General features: G+C 37.3%; 1 protein-coding gene across 1 annotated transcript in view; it reads right to left on the reverse strand.

Moving 5' to 3' along the window:
• Positions 1-22131, reverse strand: part of KCNH8 (potassium voltage-gated channel subfamily H member 8) — a 190249-nt gene that overhangs the window by 113414 nt on the left and 54704 nt on the right. The window contains exon 2 of the mRNA XM_054191617.1: positions 14881-15114. Within this exon, the coding sequence (XP_054047592.1) occupies positions 14881-15114 (234 nt within the window). The remainder of the gene's footprint in view (positions 1-14880; positions 15115-22131) is intronic.

Here is a 22131-nt window from a genome sequence, read left to right on the forward strand (position 1 = left end):
GTTCCAATGACATCATTCATAAGTTTGCTGTTAATGCAGACCACTCACAACAGAAGATAATGCATGCCTAGGTGCTGGTAATGCACTGGAAGTATAATGGAGATCTTGGCACACACCTTAGATCCCAATCCCCATCCATTCTGGGATAATTCAGCTCAGTGCCAGGCTTTTGTGTTTTTTGGCTTTTGGGTATCAACACTGACTACCTCCACCCGCCATCAGTCTACTGATATTATTTATAAGACATATAAGTACTGCTAGAGCATTACTTTTTTTACACTTCTATAATCATGTTCCTTCACAACATACTATTTTCGGCATTCATCTACTTTCGTTCATAAAGGGAAACGGGAACAGTTCCCTGGACCACTGCTGTCACAACTGACTGCTGCCAAATGATCAGCTGAGCTTTGGAGGGTTCCTTAGGAAGACCAAGCAGCTCAGTCACTTCCCACTCTATTCTCTATATTCTGAACTCTGCAGTCTTGAAAATGGACACACCAAGATCACAATTCAGCTTTCTAATTTAAATTTTCAACTGGAAGTTCCCTGACTGCCTGTTGAAGGCTATAGGCAAGCATTGGAGGTGAAACAGCAACTTTCCTTTTGAAGGGCCACCACAGTTGAAGGTCCAAAAGTATGCTTCAAAGGAAATCCATCTGGTTCTATCCATCCTGTCCAAACTTTCCAAGAGGCAGACAGGCAGCTTTGAAAATAACATTACTAGTTCAGTCATCAGGAAATGCTTCCTCTTAAGGTATTTAAAGAAGGGACAGGGAGAATTGGGAACAGGAGGAAAAAAGACTGGAAAAGGAGAGAAAAACCATGGGAAGAAGCAGATTGCCTTTAATTGGGTTTAAATACTCCCATTTTGAGGTTGAAGACAGAGTAAGCAAAAGAAGGTAGAACTGATGTCAGAAGCAAGGTATTTCTACTGTTCCTTTTTCCATTTTAATTTTCTGTCCTTAATTCATTTTTGTACAGATTTGACTCTTTTATCAAAACTTCTGGGAAAAAGTGCTCAGTGCTGTTACTATCAGAAATGTTTCAGAGAGCCGCCACCCTATCAAGCTGAAGTGATGCATTCAAAGAGAAGCAGCATTAAGCAATTTTACTTTCCTGTTTAAAAATAGAATCACAGATCTCTACAGAATATCATTATGACTCTTAGACTGGCCAAATTCATTCTTGTAAAGTTACATTCTGCCTGTCTGCATTCCAGCAGTAGTTTCAGTTGGACAAGAAGTCACTCTCAAGTCCTTCTTCTAAACCACACCAATAGCTGCAATGTTCTTTTAAACAGCTGTTGTTATCTCCTCCAGAAGTAGAAACATCTTACTCTTTTCAATTGTTTCATGTCTTTTCTACACATACACACACACACACACACACAAAAATTAGTTGTTAAGACTGCTCCTGGAAGAAAGTTGTAGGCATCAGCCATGTTCAAACAAACCTAATTCAGTTGTGCTTAGAAGCACACCCGGTAATACTGTCTGAAATGATAGATTTGTAGGGTTAGAGAAGTTACTGTAACATGGTTCATCATTAGAAATGGAGACAAATCAATTTATTGTTTCATGTTTTAATGCATTTCCTCTTTTGTATAATCAAAGTGCATTTGAATTCTTTGCAGGTGAACACTGGTCACTGAAATCATTCCACATCCTGTCACCATTTAATGTCATTCACTGTTTCTCTTCAATCATGTTTTCTCTCATTATCTGTCCTCATTCTCCTCCTCCCCTGTAAATATGTCTGAAAATATTTTGAGTAAGCAAGGCAAATATGGATAAAAAAATGATATGCACCACTAAAGAAAACACACGTCCAGTACATGACGTGTACAGCCTACTTCTCTCCTGAAGAGTGCCCAACATGGTGGAGCTGCCAGTCCTGGCATTACTTATGCACCCAATTTTCAGAAGTCCTAAGCTGAACTTGTTGGTTTGTTTTTTTGTTTTTTTCTGCCTTTACTCTGAGAGGAGCAAATGAATATGAAGTACTCTTTGGGACTAGAGGAGATGATCCAGCTTAGGTCAGGACTAGGTCAATACGTGCTTGCACTCTGTCAAGGACAGAAGTGTGCTGTCTTTCACTATTGGGGAGCATTCTTGGAAAAATATACTGATCCAATGCAATCCATTACATAGCTTTTACTGAAAGACAGCATCATATAATTCTATAAGCCAAAAGAAGAACTTTCTACTCATCAAAAAAGTAGTGCCCTCTTTTGTTACAGTTCTTTTGAGTGCACTCATCTGTGAGACAGAAATTCCTGCCCTGCTTCAAATGGTGCATACAAAGGTCTTCTGTATTGTCAAGAGTCACGTCTATCAAAGAAATTTCTTTTGGAGGTTTATTTATGTACAGACTCCCTTTATTGCTCCAAGCCACCACTCTTGGAAAAAGAGCCTAATCTTTCTCTTGCATTATGAACTGAAGGTTCAAAATATATTTTAATATCCTCAAGGCTTATATAAGCACATCACAGGAAAGCAGAAAAGAGACCAAATGAAGCATAATCTTATCACAAAGCAATTTGGCTATAGTCCACCTTTTATATATACATAAAAAAGAGAGTGCTTTATGGTCACTCTCTCAACCACCCTTTCTACCTTTCCTTGTTCCAACAGCTCGACGTCTGTCCCCAGTCTGAAATCAAAAAAAAGGTCAACAGACCAAGGAATTTAAAAGGGAGACTTTATACAAAACCCTCCCATCAGTAGCCTTCAGAGGCAAGCATTCCTTTCACCAGAAAATAAGGCCTGCTTAAACCAAGGAACGGATTCAGACCATTAGCACTATTGATGAGCTATGTGTACTCAATGTACAATAATACTCAATCTTTAGTCATGCCCACCCTCGACAATGGTCAGTGAAATACTCAGAATGGAAATCTTTAGTGGATATTTGAGTATTGCAGAAGTATCATAATATAGAAATGGAATGGGATTATTGACAACCAGCTTTTTTAATTCTTCAATAAAATAAATTCTGCATCCATCTCAAAATTTTGAGCTTTTCTGCAATAAGAATCTTCTTAGCCACACATGTTCCTATGAGTTACTTGGAACCAGTGACACTGATACAAACTATGTTGTCCTTTCTCTTTAGACAGCCTAGGAGTAGTTTTATTCAGGCAGCGAAGCTTAACTCTTTCTTTTTTTTGCCATGTGTCAGCAATCAGTCGTTATATCCACTTCCAGACCTCCACTTCCTCAGACCTTTGCTTGCCACACCACTCTCCAGACAGACACCAAGCCAGGTTGTATTGCCCCCTCCATCGCTCAAGGTCAGGAAATAAAAAACGAACAAATTCCTGTGATTCACCTCCACCTCTCTGTGGTGAGAGGAAGAGGGATTAAGACCATAGAATCATAGAATGGTTTGGGTTGGAAGGGACCTTAAAGATCATCTAGTTCCAACACCCATGCCATGGGCAGGGACATTACCTTCTAGACCAGGCTGCTCAAAGCCCCATCCAACCTGGCCTTGAACACTTCCATGGAAGGGGCCTCCACAACGTCTCTGGGCAACCGGTACCAATGTCTCACTACCCTCACAGTAAAGAATTTCTTCCTTAGAGCTAATCTAAATTTATGCTTTTTCAGTTTAAAACCATTACTTCTCATCCTATTGCTACACTCCCTCGTAAAGAGTCCCTCCCCATCTCTCCTGTAGGCCCCCTTCAGGTACTGGAAGGCTGCTGTAAGGTCACCCTGGAGCCTTCTCTTCTCCAGGCTGAACAACCCCAACTCTCTCAGCCTGTCTTCACAGCAGATGTGCTCCAGCCCTCTGATCATCTTCATGGCCCTCCGCTGGACCCATTCCAACAGGTCCATGTCCTTCTTGTGTTGGGGGTTCCAGAGATGGACACAGTACTCCAGGTGGGGTCCCACCAGAGCAGAGTAGAGGGGCAGAATCACCTCCCTCGGCCTGCGGGCCACAAGATGCAGAGCTCTTTCACAAAGCTCTGCTTCTGCATATAACACGCCAGACTAACCAAATTATATGTTTTATAGTCTAAGAAACCAAGTACCTGAAGAAAAAATAGAAAGTGTAAATGTTTTGCATATTAGATATACAAGTCTTGTGGCACAAAACAATCGCTCTTCAAGTAATAATTATCAAGATACGTATGCATAAAAGGGCAGAATTAGGCTGCACAAGACATCATAAATCTGGCACAATTCTTTACATTTCAGCACTTGACTTAATAAACTAAATGTTCTTTTACACAGATGCAAATGAAGCCTTAAAAAAATATTAAAACACACCATCTTATTTCCAGGGATTTGTTATGTAAAAGGACAAGATAAAAATATTTTCTTATCGATAACTGTAATAACTTGTCAATAAGGTTGATGCTAAACCTTCAGCATTACAGCACAGTCTCATTTACAGCATTACTAATTGTTAGGAAAATAAAGCTGCTGCTGGATACATGATATTGACAGAGAAGTTTTAGCCTGATCATTTCTACTTCTCCACTTCAGAAAGTGTGAACTCCAAGACTGACAGATCAGGATGGCAAAGATTTTGCCTGGGGAAACCAAACTCATTCTTTCCTCAGCTTATCCAAAGATTCCCAACGTCACTGATAACATTTGATTTTGAATGTTCAGCAGTTTTGACAAGGTGTCAACATTTTGTTGTGGAGATCAAAGTGCAAAGAAGAAAACAATGCTTTTAAAAAAATGCAACTGAACTAAACAGAAAGGGAATGGAGCTGGAAGAAGAAGTATAGCTATAATTAGAGTGCTTCCTTGAAAATATCACATATTTGACAATGATCAATTAACATAGCTAATGCGAGGTTTTGCTGCCTTAAGCAAATAAGTACCTTATTCTTCTCTGTTATCTCTGCAGAAATCACACGTATGTATTAACAAAATCTATCTATTTTTTCCTTGAATTCTGCTACTGTAGACAACAGCCTGTGTGCTACATCCTAGTGACAGTCTTTGGTCTGACGATACTTGCAAGAAAACTAACAAGAACACACATGGGCTATCAGGTAAATGACTTGTAAGGTCACTGACGGTTGTGCTAACACTTTCATAGGAGTAGTAAAAAAGGCTCAAGAACTTGTTTACCCAAGTTCTGTATGATGAACAGATCATGCTTGTATCCTGCAAGTAACTCTCCCCACAAGTTTTAACAGTTAATATAAATCCATTCCAGAATGTCTTAAACTAAAATACAGTGGTATCCCAAGAACTTGTCAGAGGAAAGGTGATAGTTAAGATACCTTAATAACAAAGTAAAAATTGTGTTTCAGTATGAATAAGTGTTAATCCTGTGGAACTGATTTAGAAACTTTCATTAAAAGTATCCCTGCGTCCCTCTGTATAGGCTATGGAGAACCACATGAAATTATTCAAATCTATCAAATCTCATCAGAGATTGTGCAAATCCCCCCTCCATGTGTTTCCACCCTCTTTTCCATGCCCCTGTGCTCTGCTCCCTCCAATTCCCAGTAACTCAGTGACTCATATGTCATGTTGCCCAGCATGTCTAACTTTATCTGCTATCACTGCCATGATGGAGAGAGAAAAAGGATGCTCTAAGAGGAGATACTTTTCAGCACAGCAGTTTCCTACCCTTGCCTCTCCTGCAAACTGCCACTGTTAAGCAGAGAGAGGCTTAACTCACCACCTCAAAGTCTCCATTTATTACTACATGGACACTGACTGCCTCTGGTATGGCAGCTCCTAGTTTGAGTGTGTCACTTTTCCAACCTTAGCGTTCTTTACATTTTTTTTTTATGCAACAGTTTGTACAGTCTGCAGTGCATATTTGTATGCAAACTAATGTATGGGCTCCACCACATCTACATTTCAGCTTTGTTTACTCAGCTTTCCTGTCTCTCTTTTTATAACTCCACTATCTTGCCTACTTAATGAAACTCCATTTCAAAATCCCCTAGTTACTTTTGAGTTTTCATTGAGCAAAAGCAGAGAAGCTAAGCAATGCCTTTTAAACCCATGTAACATTCATTATCCTTATGTGTACTACTTACTTTTTGTCCGCTCTAATTTCCTTTTCCTATCTCCATCCAGATTAGAAAAGAAAACTTCATTTAAGGAGATAAGTACTTCCCTGATGTAATACGTTTACCAGGTTACGTTTATAACAATTAGCAAAATACACAGGATTATCTAAAAATGCAGTGAAGTCAATGAAATGCGTTCTGTTTAAATGCAAAAGGTTTCAGGGCAGATTCATTAATATTAGCAGCCTGCAACTTACTTTCCCTTCATCCCCAAAGACCATCACTCTGTCACGGTCATAATATTACAAGGCATTCAGCATTTGTCAGCTAACTCCTGGGAAAGTACTAACTGAGGCAGTCTATTTATATAATCAAATATCCAATATCTATAGTTAAAGTGAAAAAAAAAACCAAAGAAACAAGCAACAAAATCCAAACCAAAATACTGTTTTTTCAGTATCTTTGTATGGACTCTTTCAGAAACAGTCAGGCTCAATCTTTCCTGAGCAGTCTAGTCTTTACTTTCTTCCGTTGAATTCTGCTTTTGATATTGCTTTGAGTTGAGCGATCCCAAAATGAGCAAAGTTTGCTTTCCCTTGATTACTGTATTTTTGAAATCTGTTAGAACTGTGCTTACAGCCTACAGTCCTTATTCCTTTGGACTTTCAGAGCTCTTAATCCAACTTGTAGAGGTATTTGCAGCAGCAAATATGATTTCTTATTTTACTGAGGGATGCAATTTTGTCCCTTGGCAAAAAAAGCAAGAAATTTTCTTAAGCCAGGATGATCTCTCATACACGTGTATGTATGTAACTGTGTATATATATATATTTACATATATACATGTGTGTATATATATATATATGAAAAAACATTATACACACATTTTTTCATTTCTCTCAGTTTCACCCTATAAGCTACCTGATGTTTTTGAAATTGTCTGATCTTTTGGCTCCAGGAAGTGGTGTAGCCCACATTCATCTGAACACAACCGTGTTTGCAAATGACATTAATGTGCTTTTAAGCTCATTATTGTATTCTCTTAAAAAGAAGCTTCGAAGATGCCACAAACTTTCCTGTGAGCAAAACCATAGCAATACCACAACAGACCACTACACTTAAAAAGAAAATTTTCCACTTTTTCAGTTTCAAATAACAAGTAATAACAATATAACCAAAAAATATCTGCATGCAAGATATTTTCATGACCCTGATTCTGGCGTCTCTGGCAGTTGCAGCCCCTAGAAGCAGAAGGTCTGGCGTCTGCAGAATGGGACATCTCCCAGCGCTGGGTGAGCTGCTGGCCGCAGCCTCATGCTTATTCATACAGCTTTCAACAGGCATTACGTGGAGAAAGAGGGGATTCTGCTAGTTAGCTGCACACTTACATTGCAAAACTCCATTTTAGAAAATTATTATTTATTTTCCACTGCTTTTTCCACAAGGTTGGGTCAGAGAAGTTTTTTGCTTAACAGGAATATCAGTACCTCTATAGTTCCTGCCTGTTATTTTGGGTTTATCTGTTAATATTAATCATCGGTTTTAAGCAAGTTTGAGGATTTTCTGTTGAGCCCAGGATTCAAGAACTTCAACCTGCACCCGAGGTGCTGCCCGCTGGCACGTTTCTGGAAGGAAGGCCCTAAAGCTGGGACCTGAGGAGGGGTTGAGTCGTGGACCTGGATTGATACCTCTCTCCTGTCAGGTTTATGGTTTTTTGTACAGACGGTTTTGAAACACACACTGAGGAATTACATAACGCCGTAGAGAGGATTAATCTTCCCAGTTCACCGCTTGAATCCATGTGAGCACAAACTGTAAGCAGACTCTGAGCCTGCCCACTGGAAAGAATTACAGTAACCCTGCCAGTTGGAAAGTGGTAGATTTTAACCTTTTAATTACTTAACTGCTCTATAAAATCTGACTGCTTTTGCAATTCCCTAGCCAGCTCACTGAGAGGGTTCAACAGACAGTGCTAACGTGAGCCTCCTGCCGCTCTTCCAAAAAGCTATGGAGCTAATGCAAGAACTCATTGCTATTGTCAGCACAGGAGGAGGCAATTAGTCTGCCCCATGATCCAGTATGTGGTTTTGGGGATCACAAACAAAATAAGGAAAGGTCAGCAGAATGGGAGGCAGGTAGTCATCAGGAGAAATGGTACTTTGATCTTTATCCAAAGAACAGCCTAACTCATGGTGAAGCACAGAGACACAAGTCAGCTTTGAGCTAAATCTTGAATTAAAACTCATAAAAATAAAAGGCAGCCTATCAGCCACCTCAGCGTGACCATAAAATCCTGAGAAAACTTGAAGAGTGAGCAGTCTAATGTAGTACAAACATCCCATTGCAAAATGAATACCTACATCTCTTACTAAAAATGGATGTGTAAAAAGTAGCTTAATGAAATATATCTTAAAAAAAATCAAAAAGTGTGTTCAGCATTACTAATAGCCATTCATATTAAGTGCAGCTGGAAACCCAGGGTGCCTGTGTAGAAACACTAATCTATAAGCATCTGTAAGCAATGAAGGGCCCATCACTTTGTAACAATGCAGTAAGCGGCAGGAAACTCATATGGATTTATTTACTTATCAATGTGCTTCTAGGAGAACAAATCTTTTCTCAGTGAATTATGCTTTTAATAAATCACGTTACTATTGAAAGAAGCTGTTAGCCAATGTCACTGCAAGTGCCATCAGAACAAAACATCAGTGCTGTCAGTTAGTAAGCAGCAGTCTTGTTGAAGTCTCATTAAATTACAGCAAAAGATCTCAGATGTTTTAGATCACATTGCACATGGGGGATTCTACTGCCTTTTTTTTTTTTTTCCTTCTAACTGAAGTTCATCCCCTTGTTTTGTCTCCTCGCAGGCTTTCGCTGACCGAAAGAGCCAGGGCTCTCTGGAGGAGCAGAAGTCTGTCCCGTCTTCCTCTTCCGCTGCAGAAGCTGGGACTGTCTCTAAAACAACTACACATTTCAAGACTACCCATTACCTTTCATCAGAGGCCATGGGTCAATCAAATGAAGTTTTGGAGAGAAAAGAAGCCAAAAAATTCCCTCTTCTGTGAAATAGAGGAAATAAGGAAATGCCTTTTGTCTACATCCACAACTATACTGCTTTTTAAGAGGAAGACTTCCACAAGATCAGTGAAACTTCTTAATGCCTAAAGAGCTATATGAAAGCAGGGGAAAAAAAAAAGAAAAAAGTAAAAAGAAAATAGTATAAAGAAAAAAGAAAATAGGAAAAAAGAAAAAAGAAAAAATAGAAGAAAGGAAAAGAAAAAAGAAGAAAGAAAAAAAGGAAAAAAGAAGAAAAATGAAAAAAGAGGAGGCTTTTATGAAGATAAAACCTATTGTTTATGGTTCCTGTAATTACAATTAGATATTACCATTTCAGTGTTGCTTGCTCTTTTTATTCCCCTTCTCTTTTATTTTTGTACTATAATTTAGATAATGTAAGCAAACCAACCACAAAAGCTTTTCAGCTTTCTTATTTTTAGTCCGTGTTTTTAAGGCAGAGCAGCAGTGGAGCAGCAGTGGAGCAGCAGTGAGGTCACCTTTCTATGAACTATCCTGCCAAGCAACTTGTCAGGGGACTACCTCTACGTTAGTAAATAGACGTCACTAGAAAATTGGTGTCTCTATACCGATTTTTCCGCCCCCCCCCATCAGAAAGTTCTAATAAATGCCTCTTCTCCGTCTGCTGGCCTTAACATTTCCCAAAGACATGGTAGATTTCAGGAGGTTGTTAAAGCAGGGTGTCAGTTCATATTAAAAAGGTACCATACAACTCCCATGTTTCAAAACGCTACAGGGTATTTTTGGACAAGCATAAAAAGTAGGCTTTTAAACGTCTTGGTGGAAAAGAGGGATACCATTTCTGCAAAGAGCCAAATACTTTTTGTAGAGAAGAAAAGCTTTAAGAAAACCAAGTTTTCTTTCATTTAAAAGGAAATTAACTTCCCTTAAATTTCTTTGTAATTAATTAAATCTTCTATAATCTTAAATAAGATTAAACTGATCATCTATAAAAAGCTTGCTTTGTTTGCTTAACGCAAGTCGTGCATTAACTGCAATGGAGCCTTTCTTATCCTGTAGTGACATTATTCACCTGCAACCATGGCAGAAGCTATAGATGATGCCTCATGGCTTGAGGTTTATTGTATTTGCCCGTGGCTGTCATTGCTGCTCATGTGAAAACACCTAGATTTCAAAGGGCCTTTTACCTGGTGTTATCCAGTAACTCAGTGAGGGGCTCTGACTTTCACTCCTTCTCTGCTGATATTCCACTCATCTGAAATAATTTCTTGGTCCTGACCTTCCAGATAAGGATACAGAATTATTAAAACACATATTCTCCTACACTGATGAGAAGAGCCAAAATACCTGGATTTAATCATATTGACTCTTAAAATTAAAAAATCAAGAAAATAAATATACCATTTCTTCCTGGCCTCACAGGTTATTTCCCAAATCTTTAGGGGCCAAGACTTACAAGACACATGCCTAAGACAAAACTCAGAGAGTGCTTGAATGAGTTTGCATGTAGAAGATGACGAAGTGTCCCTTGAGTCCCCATGGTTTATCACAGATGACGCAAACTCTGCTTGCAGCAGAATCCTAAGGAAACTCGTAATGGTGGTTCCGGCAACACCCGCTCCCTCCAGTCCTCTTATAGCAGGGATTTTTAACTGCTGAGAAAGGCCTGTGCAAACAGCCCTGTTGCTGGGGTGCACAGACATGATGGACACTACAGTGAAGCCTCTCAAATGTCTGCAAGTCACAAGCGGCCATCGCTTATTACATAGTGTTTCCCACACGTGACATGTACACAGAAAGAGGCCCATTTCTTTTCAATGAAGGAAGGTTGTACGACTACTGCAGGTCTTAAGAGGAGGTGTGTAAGAACAGACCCCTTTTTAAAGACTACAAACTGATTTTTGAGACATAGGAAATAAGGGGTGTAAGGGGTTGGGGGTTGTAAGGGAAGCAAGGTATGACCTTCTCAGCAACTGAAGATGGAGAGCTTAGACTAGACTAAGTCAGTGATTATAGGGCTTATTGTAGCATCCTCTTAGGCTGTAAGGGAAAAGAAAAAAAATCCACACTGCTGCGTATTTGTACTTCAGTCTGGAGCAGTGTGAAGACCTTATTTAACTACATGTGCTTGTTATTGATGAATTTCTGCAGTGGTCTGGCAGGGAGAAAAAGAAGGGTTTGTCTAAATGTAGTTCCTTAGCGTAGTGTCCATCTGCTTTCAGACAACTCTAAAAACAATATCCAGGGAGTGAGTTCTTTTCTGACAACTCACTTGAATTCAAAAAGGTTGCTTTGCATTGCCATTATCATAATTGACAACTTAATTTGTGGCAGATGTTTTGAAGAAAGTGTAGAAATAGTAAGAGAAAAAAAAATTAAAAATCAGCTCCTAAGCTATATAATTTTAAAACGTTTTGAAGAAGGCAACAATCATAAAATTCCTTGCCTTTTAATAGCTTCCTTTTTTGTTTGTCTTCAGAAAAAAAAATGTAGCTCTGACGCATAAAAAGTTAGGAAGTGAGGAACCAAAATAAATGAAGCGTATTTTGAGTGGGATTTTCAAGACATCTATCTCTGAAGCTGCTGTGGCTGCTGCCACAGTTCTAATAGTGCTCCGTGCTAACATGGCAGAAAATATCCTGAATGAGAAGGTACAGACAGTTTAACCTACTCTAAGGATTCATTAAAACGCCAAAAGGAGAACACACATAGAGAAAAGTTCCTATCCACTTCTAGTCATTCCAGGAGGATTGTTTTCTAGTTTAGTCAGAGTACAACTGCTGAAGATCATCCTTCTGTTAAGATCCAAACCCAAGTGTCAAAGACAACGAAATCCTGCGTTTTAACCCACAGACGGGTAATCCATCTTACTCAGCTCTCTACCCAACTCCTTTCACGCCACTCTTACTTGCTGCAGTGTCAGCTTGGAGCAGTCTGGAACTTCCAATGAAATTGCATATAGGTTGCTGGAGCTGCTTCACTTATAACAATCATTCCTTTAACTAACAAGTGCTATGTGGATTCATAAATGATGGTTAAGTAACTGTGAAATGCCCCATATTCAAGCTGACTAAATTCACATTGAAACTACTAAGAGATTTAAGTCCCAAGTTTGAATCGCTACTTGTTTAGAATGAACAATCTAATTTAATGATAAAACCTAAATCAGTTTTAAACTGAGTTTAAATCAAATTCAAAATATCACAATATGTGGCAATTAAGAAATCAACCCATATTCAGCTTTGGAAGCTTGAATTTCTTTCCCAAAAGATGAGACACACATGGAACAAACAAAATGATTAATTAAAAATTTCAAGCTTCTACATTCTAGATCAAGTCCAAAAGAAGAAACCAAGAATAATTTATTGTGTTCATATATCTGTTTCCCTCATAGTAATTTCTTATCATAATGTTTTACTCATTATTAAGCTTTTAAGTATGCTGAGGGACATCAGTTTATTCTGTGAGCTCAGAATTATCCCTGAAGCTAAACTGCTATCCCTGAAGTTATCCCTGGAAGTGTTCCTTTGGTCCTGTAGCTAGGCCTGCAAAGCAAGGTTGTACCTCTGAATGGTAGACTAAGGCCAGATACCTCATTTCATTCTTATACCCTAAAGTCCTAACGGGACACAGAAATGTGACATGATGATAACGAGACATTGCTAGTTACTTGTCTCCCACTGGCCCATGCTCCTGGCACTACGTTGGGCACTATCCCAACTGACAGTTATTTTCAATATCAGGTAAACCTGAACGTATTCATACAGTCATTTGGGGGCCATTATTCCCAACGTTCTTATGTCTTAAAGTATTTTTAAAACCTTTTTTGCAACAAGGACAACTTTTTTTTTTTTCTTTTTTTCTCTGCCAATGTTGAATAAGCCTAACGACTTCAGAAGTTCAGTTTTTGCTCTGAAAAAAAAAAACAAACAAACAAAAAACATTTAGCTAAAATGGATGATTTACCAAATTTGGTGTCTGCACTTTGCAGCTCTCTTGAAAAAACAAGATTATTTTTTAAGATAGATATTGCTTTTATTCAAGAAGAGTCTCATGTTATTTTAATACCTATTCATTTCTGGTTCCCAGTGGTACAGAAATACGTGAAAATCAAAAATATAATAGGCAGTCTGGGAAATTTATTCATGCTCAGAAAATGTCTTGGAATGGCTTCCAGTCAAATTATACAAAGGGATGCAAGTAGGATGGAATTCTTTTATCCTAAACAATTTCTCTTTACCTATTTATCTGTGGTTCAGCTACTTCTCTGATAAGCAGATTGACCTGCAATCTCTTTCTGCCTGCATTAATCATATCTATTAAAGATTTGAAGCACCCCTTCATAATGCAAAGGAATCATAATTTATCATTCAGGACCCAGACAGTGAAATGAATATGTTAGCTTTACTTCTTTCATTTACATACACTGAAACCTCTTCTCACCGTGCCCACTCATCACTATACAATACTGGAGAAAAGCAGCTCTTATCCTTCCAGATTAAGATAATTTTTTCGCTATATTCAGACATGATGCCCAAATTTGAAACTACTTGCTTTGAGTAACCTTCCTGAAACATGAGTTCAAGGAACTATGGGAGTCTCTTCTAAAAAATAACAACAAACCACCCACCTAAGCCTCCCCAAAAAGGCAAGAGGAGGAAGCATTTAGCAGCATCTTCAGAATAACTCAAAATTTCATACTGTGAAAAACAGCAGTCATGAACACAAGCCAACTAAGCAACATTTCTCTTTTTTGTATAAGTCAGGGAAAGTGAAGCTGCCTTCTCCAAACACTCTAAATCACCGACTATCTTCTTGTCAATGTATAATTATTACTTTTAGAAAATACCTTTTTAAAGTATTTGATAGAATAGTAATAATATTTGAGGGGGAAATGTTGCATTAATAAAGACGTAAGTAGGGACTATGAGGAAAGCACGTGGCCTAAGCATAAGCCTAGAAATTCTAGCCATATAATAAAACAGGAGGTGATACTCAACTAAGACCCATGAATCCATTGAGCCCATGGACCTCTAAGCACACGTGAAGGCTCCTATGGCACTGGGGTGGTTGCAATCCTATCAGTATTTCAACACTTAGTGTCACCTGTCTGAAGATGACATGGGTGATGGTAGTGTAAACGCCTGCAGAATAGGTACACTGAAGGAGCCTGATATAAATGAAACGAGCTGATGAATGTGCATCATGGGGTCCTTTCTTCCATGGCTCACTCATCTTCACTGCAAAATTGTCCTTAAAAATGCCCAAACATAGGAGTGAAAGCTTTGACAGTGCAACCTGAAATTCACTGAAGTCTATGGAGTTAATTAATGCTCTAGAATTTTTTATGTGACAATACATACTTAAATATTAATTTCACTCAGAGTACTTACCCACTTTTTGAAAATCATTATCATTGTATTTATATGTAGTGTCTGTGGAGAACGAGACCCTTGGATCATTCAAAGTTCTCAGCATTTTACTGATGGGACTGAAAATTAATTTTTTAATTACAGTTTCAGCAATAAGAGGTAAGAACTTCAGTATAAAAAAAAAGTAGAAAATGTAGTGTCATACTGAGTGCAGACAGCAGTGTCTCACAATGCAGTTCAGGACCCTGAATTTCTTCTATGCAGACTCGTAACTTGTCGTCTACTTATATAAAATCAGTAACAATAATATAAACATAGTGTCAATGTGTACTCAACTGTCTTTATGCAGATCTGTTCTGGTAGGTCTGATTATAGACACACAAAATCATTACATAGAAATGCATGCTATGTATTGTACGCATTAATACTAAATTTCATTCTTTGGGACTAACAAAACAGGAAAGAAAAACTTACCACTCTTCTTGTAGAACATGATTTCTCCTTTGAATTCTACCTTTTCCTCCAACGATTTCTCAATTTGAAGAATCATCTGCTCATTTGTTTCAGCACCAAGTAAAAATTTACAGCTGCAGCTCTTCTGCATGACTTCAGTTCGTGCAAATCCAGCAAGCTCACAGAAGCCATCTGAGCAGTAAACAATAGGGAATCCCTTAGCCACCTGAGCATTTGCAAGGATGAAGTTACTGTCTGTAGAAGAACACAAAAGTAAAACAGGAATTACAGTCTGAATGCTACATCATTTGATATAATACTTCCTTTAGCTTCATAGGAAGGCACAAGTGGACATACATTTAAAAGCAAAGTCCCAACTGCCTGCAAACAAGAATGCAACTTCTGTTTTTAGACCACTAGCCTGAAATAAAAATCAAGTCTGACAGTCCACAGAGCACCTTCATACGATGGTTACTCATGGCTATGGACTGCCTCTGAGGTGGATGTCAGCACATTAAAACAACCACTTGACCAAAGACTCATGACAAATATGGAAGCTTTGGAGAAATTTCAAAGGTGCTGTGTTATGCTACCACTCAGACTACTCTGCAGTCTGAACAGACACAGCTATATCTTAAAAAAAGCTAATCACTCTATGATCTCCATAAGCTAAAGTTGACCTTTATCAACAGTCAAGCTAATTTTTTTTGTACAATTTTGCAAGGGAATCCTGAAAAGTAGAGTTGAGGGACATTGTGGGGCTACATGGAATTGTTTGTCCTTTTTTTTTCACTTTTTTTTTTTGGTGAGGGAAAAAGATTTCATCCAAAAGCACTGTCAGCTGTCTTCCAGAGCCCCACTATACTTTTCCCATATGAAACAGGTACATCAAAGATTTACCATCTTGTTACACCTTAATGCACTTTATAATTTTTCAGTGTCTGTAAGATGCAACTGTCGTCTTTGATAAATTCGAGAATAGTATATTGACATGGACATCAATGAACAAAAAGCGATGTTCCAATTTCAAATCTTTGGCAAATCTTACAGCCTAATAGCTTATTTCCATCCCTTGCTGAAGAGTCTTTGAAGGTTTTGTTGCTTAGATTCTCATCTTCATCTATAGCACTTTATGGCCTTTTTAAATTAGCATGGAGATCCTTTCCAGAGAACATATGAAGTTCTCACACAGTTTTTTTGCTTGTGTTTCCTAATCTTGAAGTGAAAAAAAAAATAAAGTTTTATTCAAGGAATCTGTCTACCTTTCACATCGAGGGAGGAAAGAGTATTTTTTGCCCACTGCTTATTAAAGAATGTTTATCTTACAGCTTGCTAGCGGGAACTTAGGAGCAGTCTATTCCCAAGACAGATACCTCTCATTTTTCAGAATCATGTGCGTGTGGATTCATGTGTATGTATTAAGGGAAAATACTATTAACTAAACCAGAATCCCTTGATAAATATTCATAAATTTAAAGAGGAAAAAATTAACTATTTTAATGGAAAACTCAGGTTGATATGCCTAATCCCCACACAGGGATATATTATTCATGAATGGGGAAGGGAGCGACAGAATTCATAAACTAAAAGAGGAAAAATAGGTCTGTTTCAGCCTTAACTGCCACAAGAGTTCTTCATCCATGAAATTCCAAAAACTTCAGCTAAGTTACTCTTTATTTACCCAAGGGATAAAACACTATGGCTGATACTAAGATTTCAGTATTTTAAAGACAATGCTGAGATTTATTAAGTGATCAATTTGCTCTTAAGACTTTGCTTCAGTTACCCACCTTTTGCTTAAATCTAATTAAAGTCTTTCAGTAAATGACTAAAATGTTAAAACAGGCTCTTCTCATTTACCAAATATGTGATTTAAAAATGCATTCTGCTTCAGTGCAGTGCTTGACTTAGCCTGTCATTTTTATTTACCTAACTAGGGAATAAGTATCATTACCATTCATGCACTGACATGCTGCTCCCCCTGTCAACACAAAACTAAATCCCCACACTGCCAAAAGAATTAAAATCACATGCTTGCACTGCAATTTAATGACGGTGTTACAGAGTAAGACCTGCAGATCATACATCCCAAATGCATCTGTAGCTATCAAATTAATTTACTCCTGGGTTTCTCATTGTTTAAGATATAATTATGTGATGCAAAGACTCTTTTTTTTAAAATTCTAATTGTTGTGAATTGCATGAAGCAGAATATGGAACACTGAAAGGACAGAAAGGGCAGGGAGAATGCTCTTGGAGTGCAGGAGTGTTTGAATATCATTATGAACAGGAATACACTGGAGCTTACCAAGCATATAATGATTTTATGAAAAATTTAAGATGGCCAAAATCTGCTGCCATTTACATCAAAATAAACCCAGAATACTTTTGGTTACTTTATCATTCATAGCAGAAAACAATTTACTTCTAGAAGTCCAATCCAGTGCCAGCTAGAATAAGAGGCAGTCTTTCCATTAACATCAGCTGTGTCTGATAAGGGTTGTAAGCCTAATTTTGCTGAACTTTTTGAGTATGACAGTAAAGCATCAGCTTCAGGAAAATATAATCAGAATTATGTTTTCTGTTTTCCTTGAGTTTGAAGTTCAAATCAAATGATGAAAGATGCACCTGTAATTACAAACTAGTGGACTAAGGGAAATATTTAAATAATTTATTGAAAAAATTCCTTGTAATAGCAACATAATTTTGACCAATAATCATCTGGGTTTCATTGAATTCTTCAGTAATATTTATCAAGCGATAATTAACATTTACCTATTACAGACAGCAAAATTCATCTTAAAACGTATTTTAAAATAGTCTTGTTCAAAGTTTATTTACTTCTGTAATTTATTTTCATAACTTGGAATATCTAATATTGCTTGCTACTCCTAGTGCCCAGAAAGTGCCATAAATTATTTCAAAAAGCAAGAACTGAGGGTGAAATTTATATCATTCAGGCTTCAGTGTGACACAAATAACAAACCCAGCATTTAATTCTATGATCTTTGGTGATAGCTAGCTGGATCTTAAAATGCAGAATAGGAAGAATGACATTTTATTTAGAATAATTTATTAGAAATCTATGGACTGGAAGACAGCATTTTTTCTTATCTTTGAACTTACAGTAGGAAAGTTGCAATGAGTGACACAAACCTATTGGTCTGTACATTTTGGCATCTGTTTATATGTAGATTGCAACACTTCCATAATAATAAAGAGGATGTTGAATTCCATATTGTTCTTTCAATTCCATATTGTTCTTTCAGCACATCAACATGAATATTAAGTTATTTTATTCAGGTTGGTTGGGCTCGATGGTCAGGAGATGGTACTAGATTTTTTAAATCAGTACAATAGGATTCTATCGTATCTATCGTATCTATCATACCTATCTATTCAATCATCGTACGGTAGGATTTTTTAAATTTTTTTTTTAATTTAGACAAGAAAACACATCCAAGCTAAATTCAAGATGCAGTGAGAAAGATTTAACCTATAGCCTTTTGGACTATTTAGAAGCACAGGGCATTTGCAACAACAGAGTAGAACTTTTGCGTATCTGTGTACAACCTGAAAGAACAGATTTTGACAAAACCATGAGTAGCATTCTTCAGCTCAGTCCTGTAAGTCTGTGCAAAATAAATAAAAATAATCAAATTGTCTATTTGTATAATAGCTTTGGATAAAAATACTTCATTGTCTGTTCAAGCCATCAAGTGATATGTAAAGGATGATTTAAAAGTGTTTCTTTTAAAGATGGGACAAGAAGCCTAGACACAAAAAAATCCAACAACATTCACTAAGTTTTCCTTTAGCATCAAGTCAGCAGAGATGGATGAATACAACAGAAGTATTTCCACAAATGTTCAGTACAATTTAAAAGCAGATTTGTTTCAACTATGTTTCTTTTCCTTTATGTTCATTTTCTGTGAAGATTAAATGACTTTTGCACATGAAATTTTGAAGGAAGAATATTAGGAGCTTGTATGTCTGCATTTGCTCTGGAAGTAGGACATATTGGAGTGGATAGGACATTGATCAACAGAAGACTCATACTGTTTCCAGAAACCTCTACCAGACACATAACATAAACTCAGAGACAGTTAAAGAAACTGAACCGGAACCATGCTAACTACACCTTCAATCACAGGCTTACACACCACTGCCCTGTTTCAATGACTACAGTGACACCCAAAAATTATAACCTAAGAAAGAGAAAAAATTTATATCACATACCATCCAGTACAGAGAGACAGGTTTGTTAAATATACCATGACAGAGGTTTAGAATTGTGATAATTAAAGGAAAAGGCCATTATGCAATTCTCTGCTTCATAATTAATGCACGCAATTTATCTGACTGTTTGTAATGAGACAATGTTACAATTAAACTCAGCACTCCCTTGATAAATCTTACTGTCATCCTATTTAGCAAAAAATTACAAAAGGGTTTCTCCTTTAATACTGTAGCTATGCCTGCTATAAATCTCATGACTATGCTTCCCCAGTTCTTGTAACGGTTTTTTTCAATCAAAGTCCAGATAGTTTCTGCAAGTCTTCATCTTTATCAGTGAAGAGAACATCTATCTGACTTCTTGTGCAATTGCGCACAGCCAACCACCATTCTAATTTTAAATATTAAATTATTTATGAATTAAAAAGGAAGAAGAAAAACCCTACAAAAGAAAAAAATCCCTAGCAATCAAAGAAGCTGCATTAATTAAACAAGTGACTCATGTAGCTACTCTATTGCATGGAGAACCGTCCATAATTCTTCTGGATGAAAGGACTTACTACATTTAGGTTTGATTCCACAGTTCCTACATGGGCAACTTAACAAAAGAAGTCTCATTCCAGGTTCACAGAAATTAGTGTTACAGAGAATATGACCACCTTAACAGTTAAGATTACCTAATTAGAAGATTAAAATAGTATATGAAAACATTTATCTTTTTGTCAGCACATTTAGATGCGAGTTTAATTAGAGTTCAAGCCCATTTACCAACTACTGACCTTTGAATCTGATTGAGGCCAAAATGATTTTATAATGCATACACTTCCAAATATTAAAGTTACTCTTGAAAATCTTAGTGCAGTTAACTGGGTTAAGATTTATCCAGATCTCGGTGAGTCAGAAAGAAAGTTGATTATACTGGTACCTCTTCTCACTCTTCACTAAAAAAATACCGTATATTCCAGTGAATTTACAATAGTACAGTAAAAGGTAGAACTACTGCATAATAAACTTCATGTATGGACTGATGAACAAAGGACCCATCACTGTAAGCTATATAATTGATTTAATTGTCCAAGTCATTTCAAATAAAGGCTGACGTTACAAGGAAATGTATTCATGTAACAGTTACTAATTCAGGGTACAAAACAATATTTGAAGTACCTAGCTCTATGGACTCGGCTCAAGGGTGAGCTGCCATAGCTCCTACTTAACCTGCATTGCCAAAATGAATTTCCAGTATGTAGAAAAGTTCTGAATTCAGCAGCTAAGAAATCAACTTTTCACTTTGCATTTAAAATAATATTTAGTCTCACAGTGAAATGAAAATGCTTTACTGTATACAATATTTATAGCTACAAAAAGAATTAATCTGTAGTGAAGTTCAGTATAGAGATATCCATGCAAAACTTGGGCCTCTGGATGCTAAATCATCTCCTAGTTGTAATGATAAACATAGATCATAAGCCACTTAAGACTCAATGTTTAACGATCTCAAACCCAGCCTTCAGTACCATTAGTGCATAAGGTCAACACTGGAATAATGACTGCAGCTTTCTTCACGACCAATGAAAGTATGTATTCCAAGAACAAAGCAGACTAAAAACACGGACAGTATCACAGGAAAACAAAATAAAAAACAAACCCAAAAATAACCCTCATGGTGAAATGGGCTTCTGGGATCCTACAGAAAAAAAAAAAAAAGAAAATCATTTGCTTCTCCATTAGAAATCTCTGTTCCTATTCCCTTTCTAATTTCAATCTCATTTGCATCTACCTGAACTCTAAAGTATAAGAACCGAGAAGGACTTAGTTCAAATAATAGTGACACTGTTACTGCTAATTTATAATTTATAAAACCTTTCAAACCAAAAGTCAGTGCAATTGTAATGAGTGAACTATAGTAAAGGAGAGGAAATTCTAGCAGAGATGTCTTTGAAGTTCTTCAAAATTAAACTCCACTAGAGAAGCAGACATCTAAGTGTTTTCCTCAGAAGGAAATATTAACTAGTCTAAGATATGTCTTTTTACTTTTTCTTTTTATTTCCCTAAAATTATATTCACATTAGACATATATTATGTGCAACAACAATGAAATATTTCTTTTCCCAAAATTTGTCAAAATTTTATTTTTAAATTAAAAAATATTGTATTCTACTTGACTGGCTTTATTTCTTATTGATTGTGCAGTGACTGCCAGCACACAGTGCTGATGTAGCTAAAAAAGCCATATTGCAGTGGTCAAATGTTTACACGCCAGCCCGCGGTTTTATGTGCATTGAAACGCTGCAAGTGAAACAGCACTTGCCGATGGAAGAGCCGGGAAAAAGAAATCATTTGCAGTGAAGAGACCCTGCAACTCATGAGTCACCAGCACATTGCAACAACGCATGGTGTCATCCAGAAGTTACTCAATGGGCACCGAAGGTGCTTGTTGACCCGGCAGAACTGAACCCTCTGTCCCTGAGACGGGAGCTCAGCTGCTGTTTGCTTTTCTGCAGGCGCCCACTGGAGAGCAGAGAGCACAGGTTCTCGCCTCCAAAAGAAGCATGTTTTGCAATTTCTCCAATAAGATACATGGAAATTTTAAGTTCATCCACCAGGCAGAAGGGCCAGTTGTGTAACTCAACTATACTTAATTTGCTGATTTTTTCAGACTGTTCTGTAGACTTAAAATTCACCCGGAATAGTAGAAATGGAATTCCTGTAAGTCAAACTAACACATTGAGTTTGCATACACTCAAATCATACAGCCCAATGATTTAAGAGCCTGGGATCACAATTTGGTTTCAAGTACTCAACTGAGAGAAAGGTTTGCAGATGAACAGTCCTCCTGAAGAGAAACATTTTCAAAGACAAGAGCCACATCCTTGTCAAACATTTACCAACGCAATCCTGTCCATACCTTCCTTAATCACCCATCTGAAAATAGGAATGAAATAAGGAGCTGAAAGTTCTTTTTTTTACAGCTGTTTTAAGAACTACATCACCTACTCACAATTGGTGCTCAGTTTACAGACATATCAGACTTTCACC

This window comes from Rissa tridactyla, chromosome 2 (genome assembly GCF_028500815.1).
Source record: "Rissa tridactyla isolate bRisTri1 chromosome 2, bRisTri1.patW.cur.20221130, whole genome shotgun sequence".
In the NCBI taxonomy this organism is placed as follows: domain Eukaryota; kingdom Metazoa; phylum Chordata; class Aves; order Charadriiformes; family Laridae; genus Rissa; species Rissa tridactyla.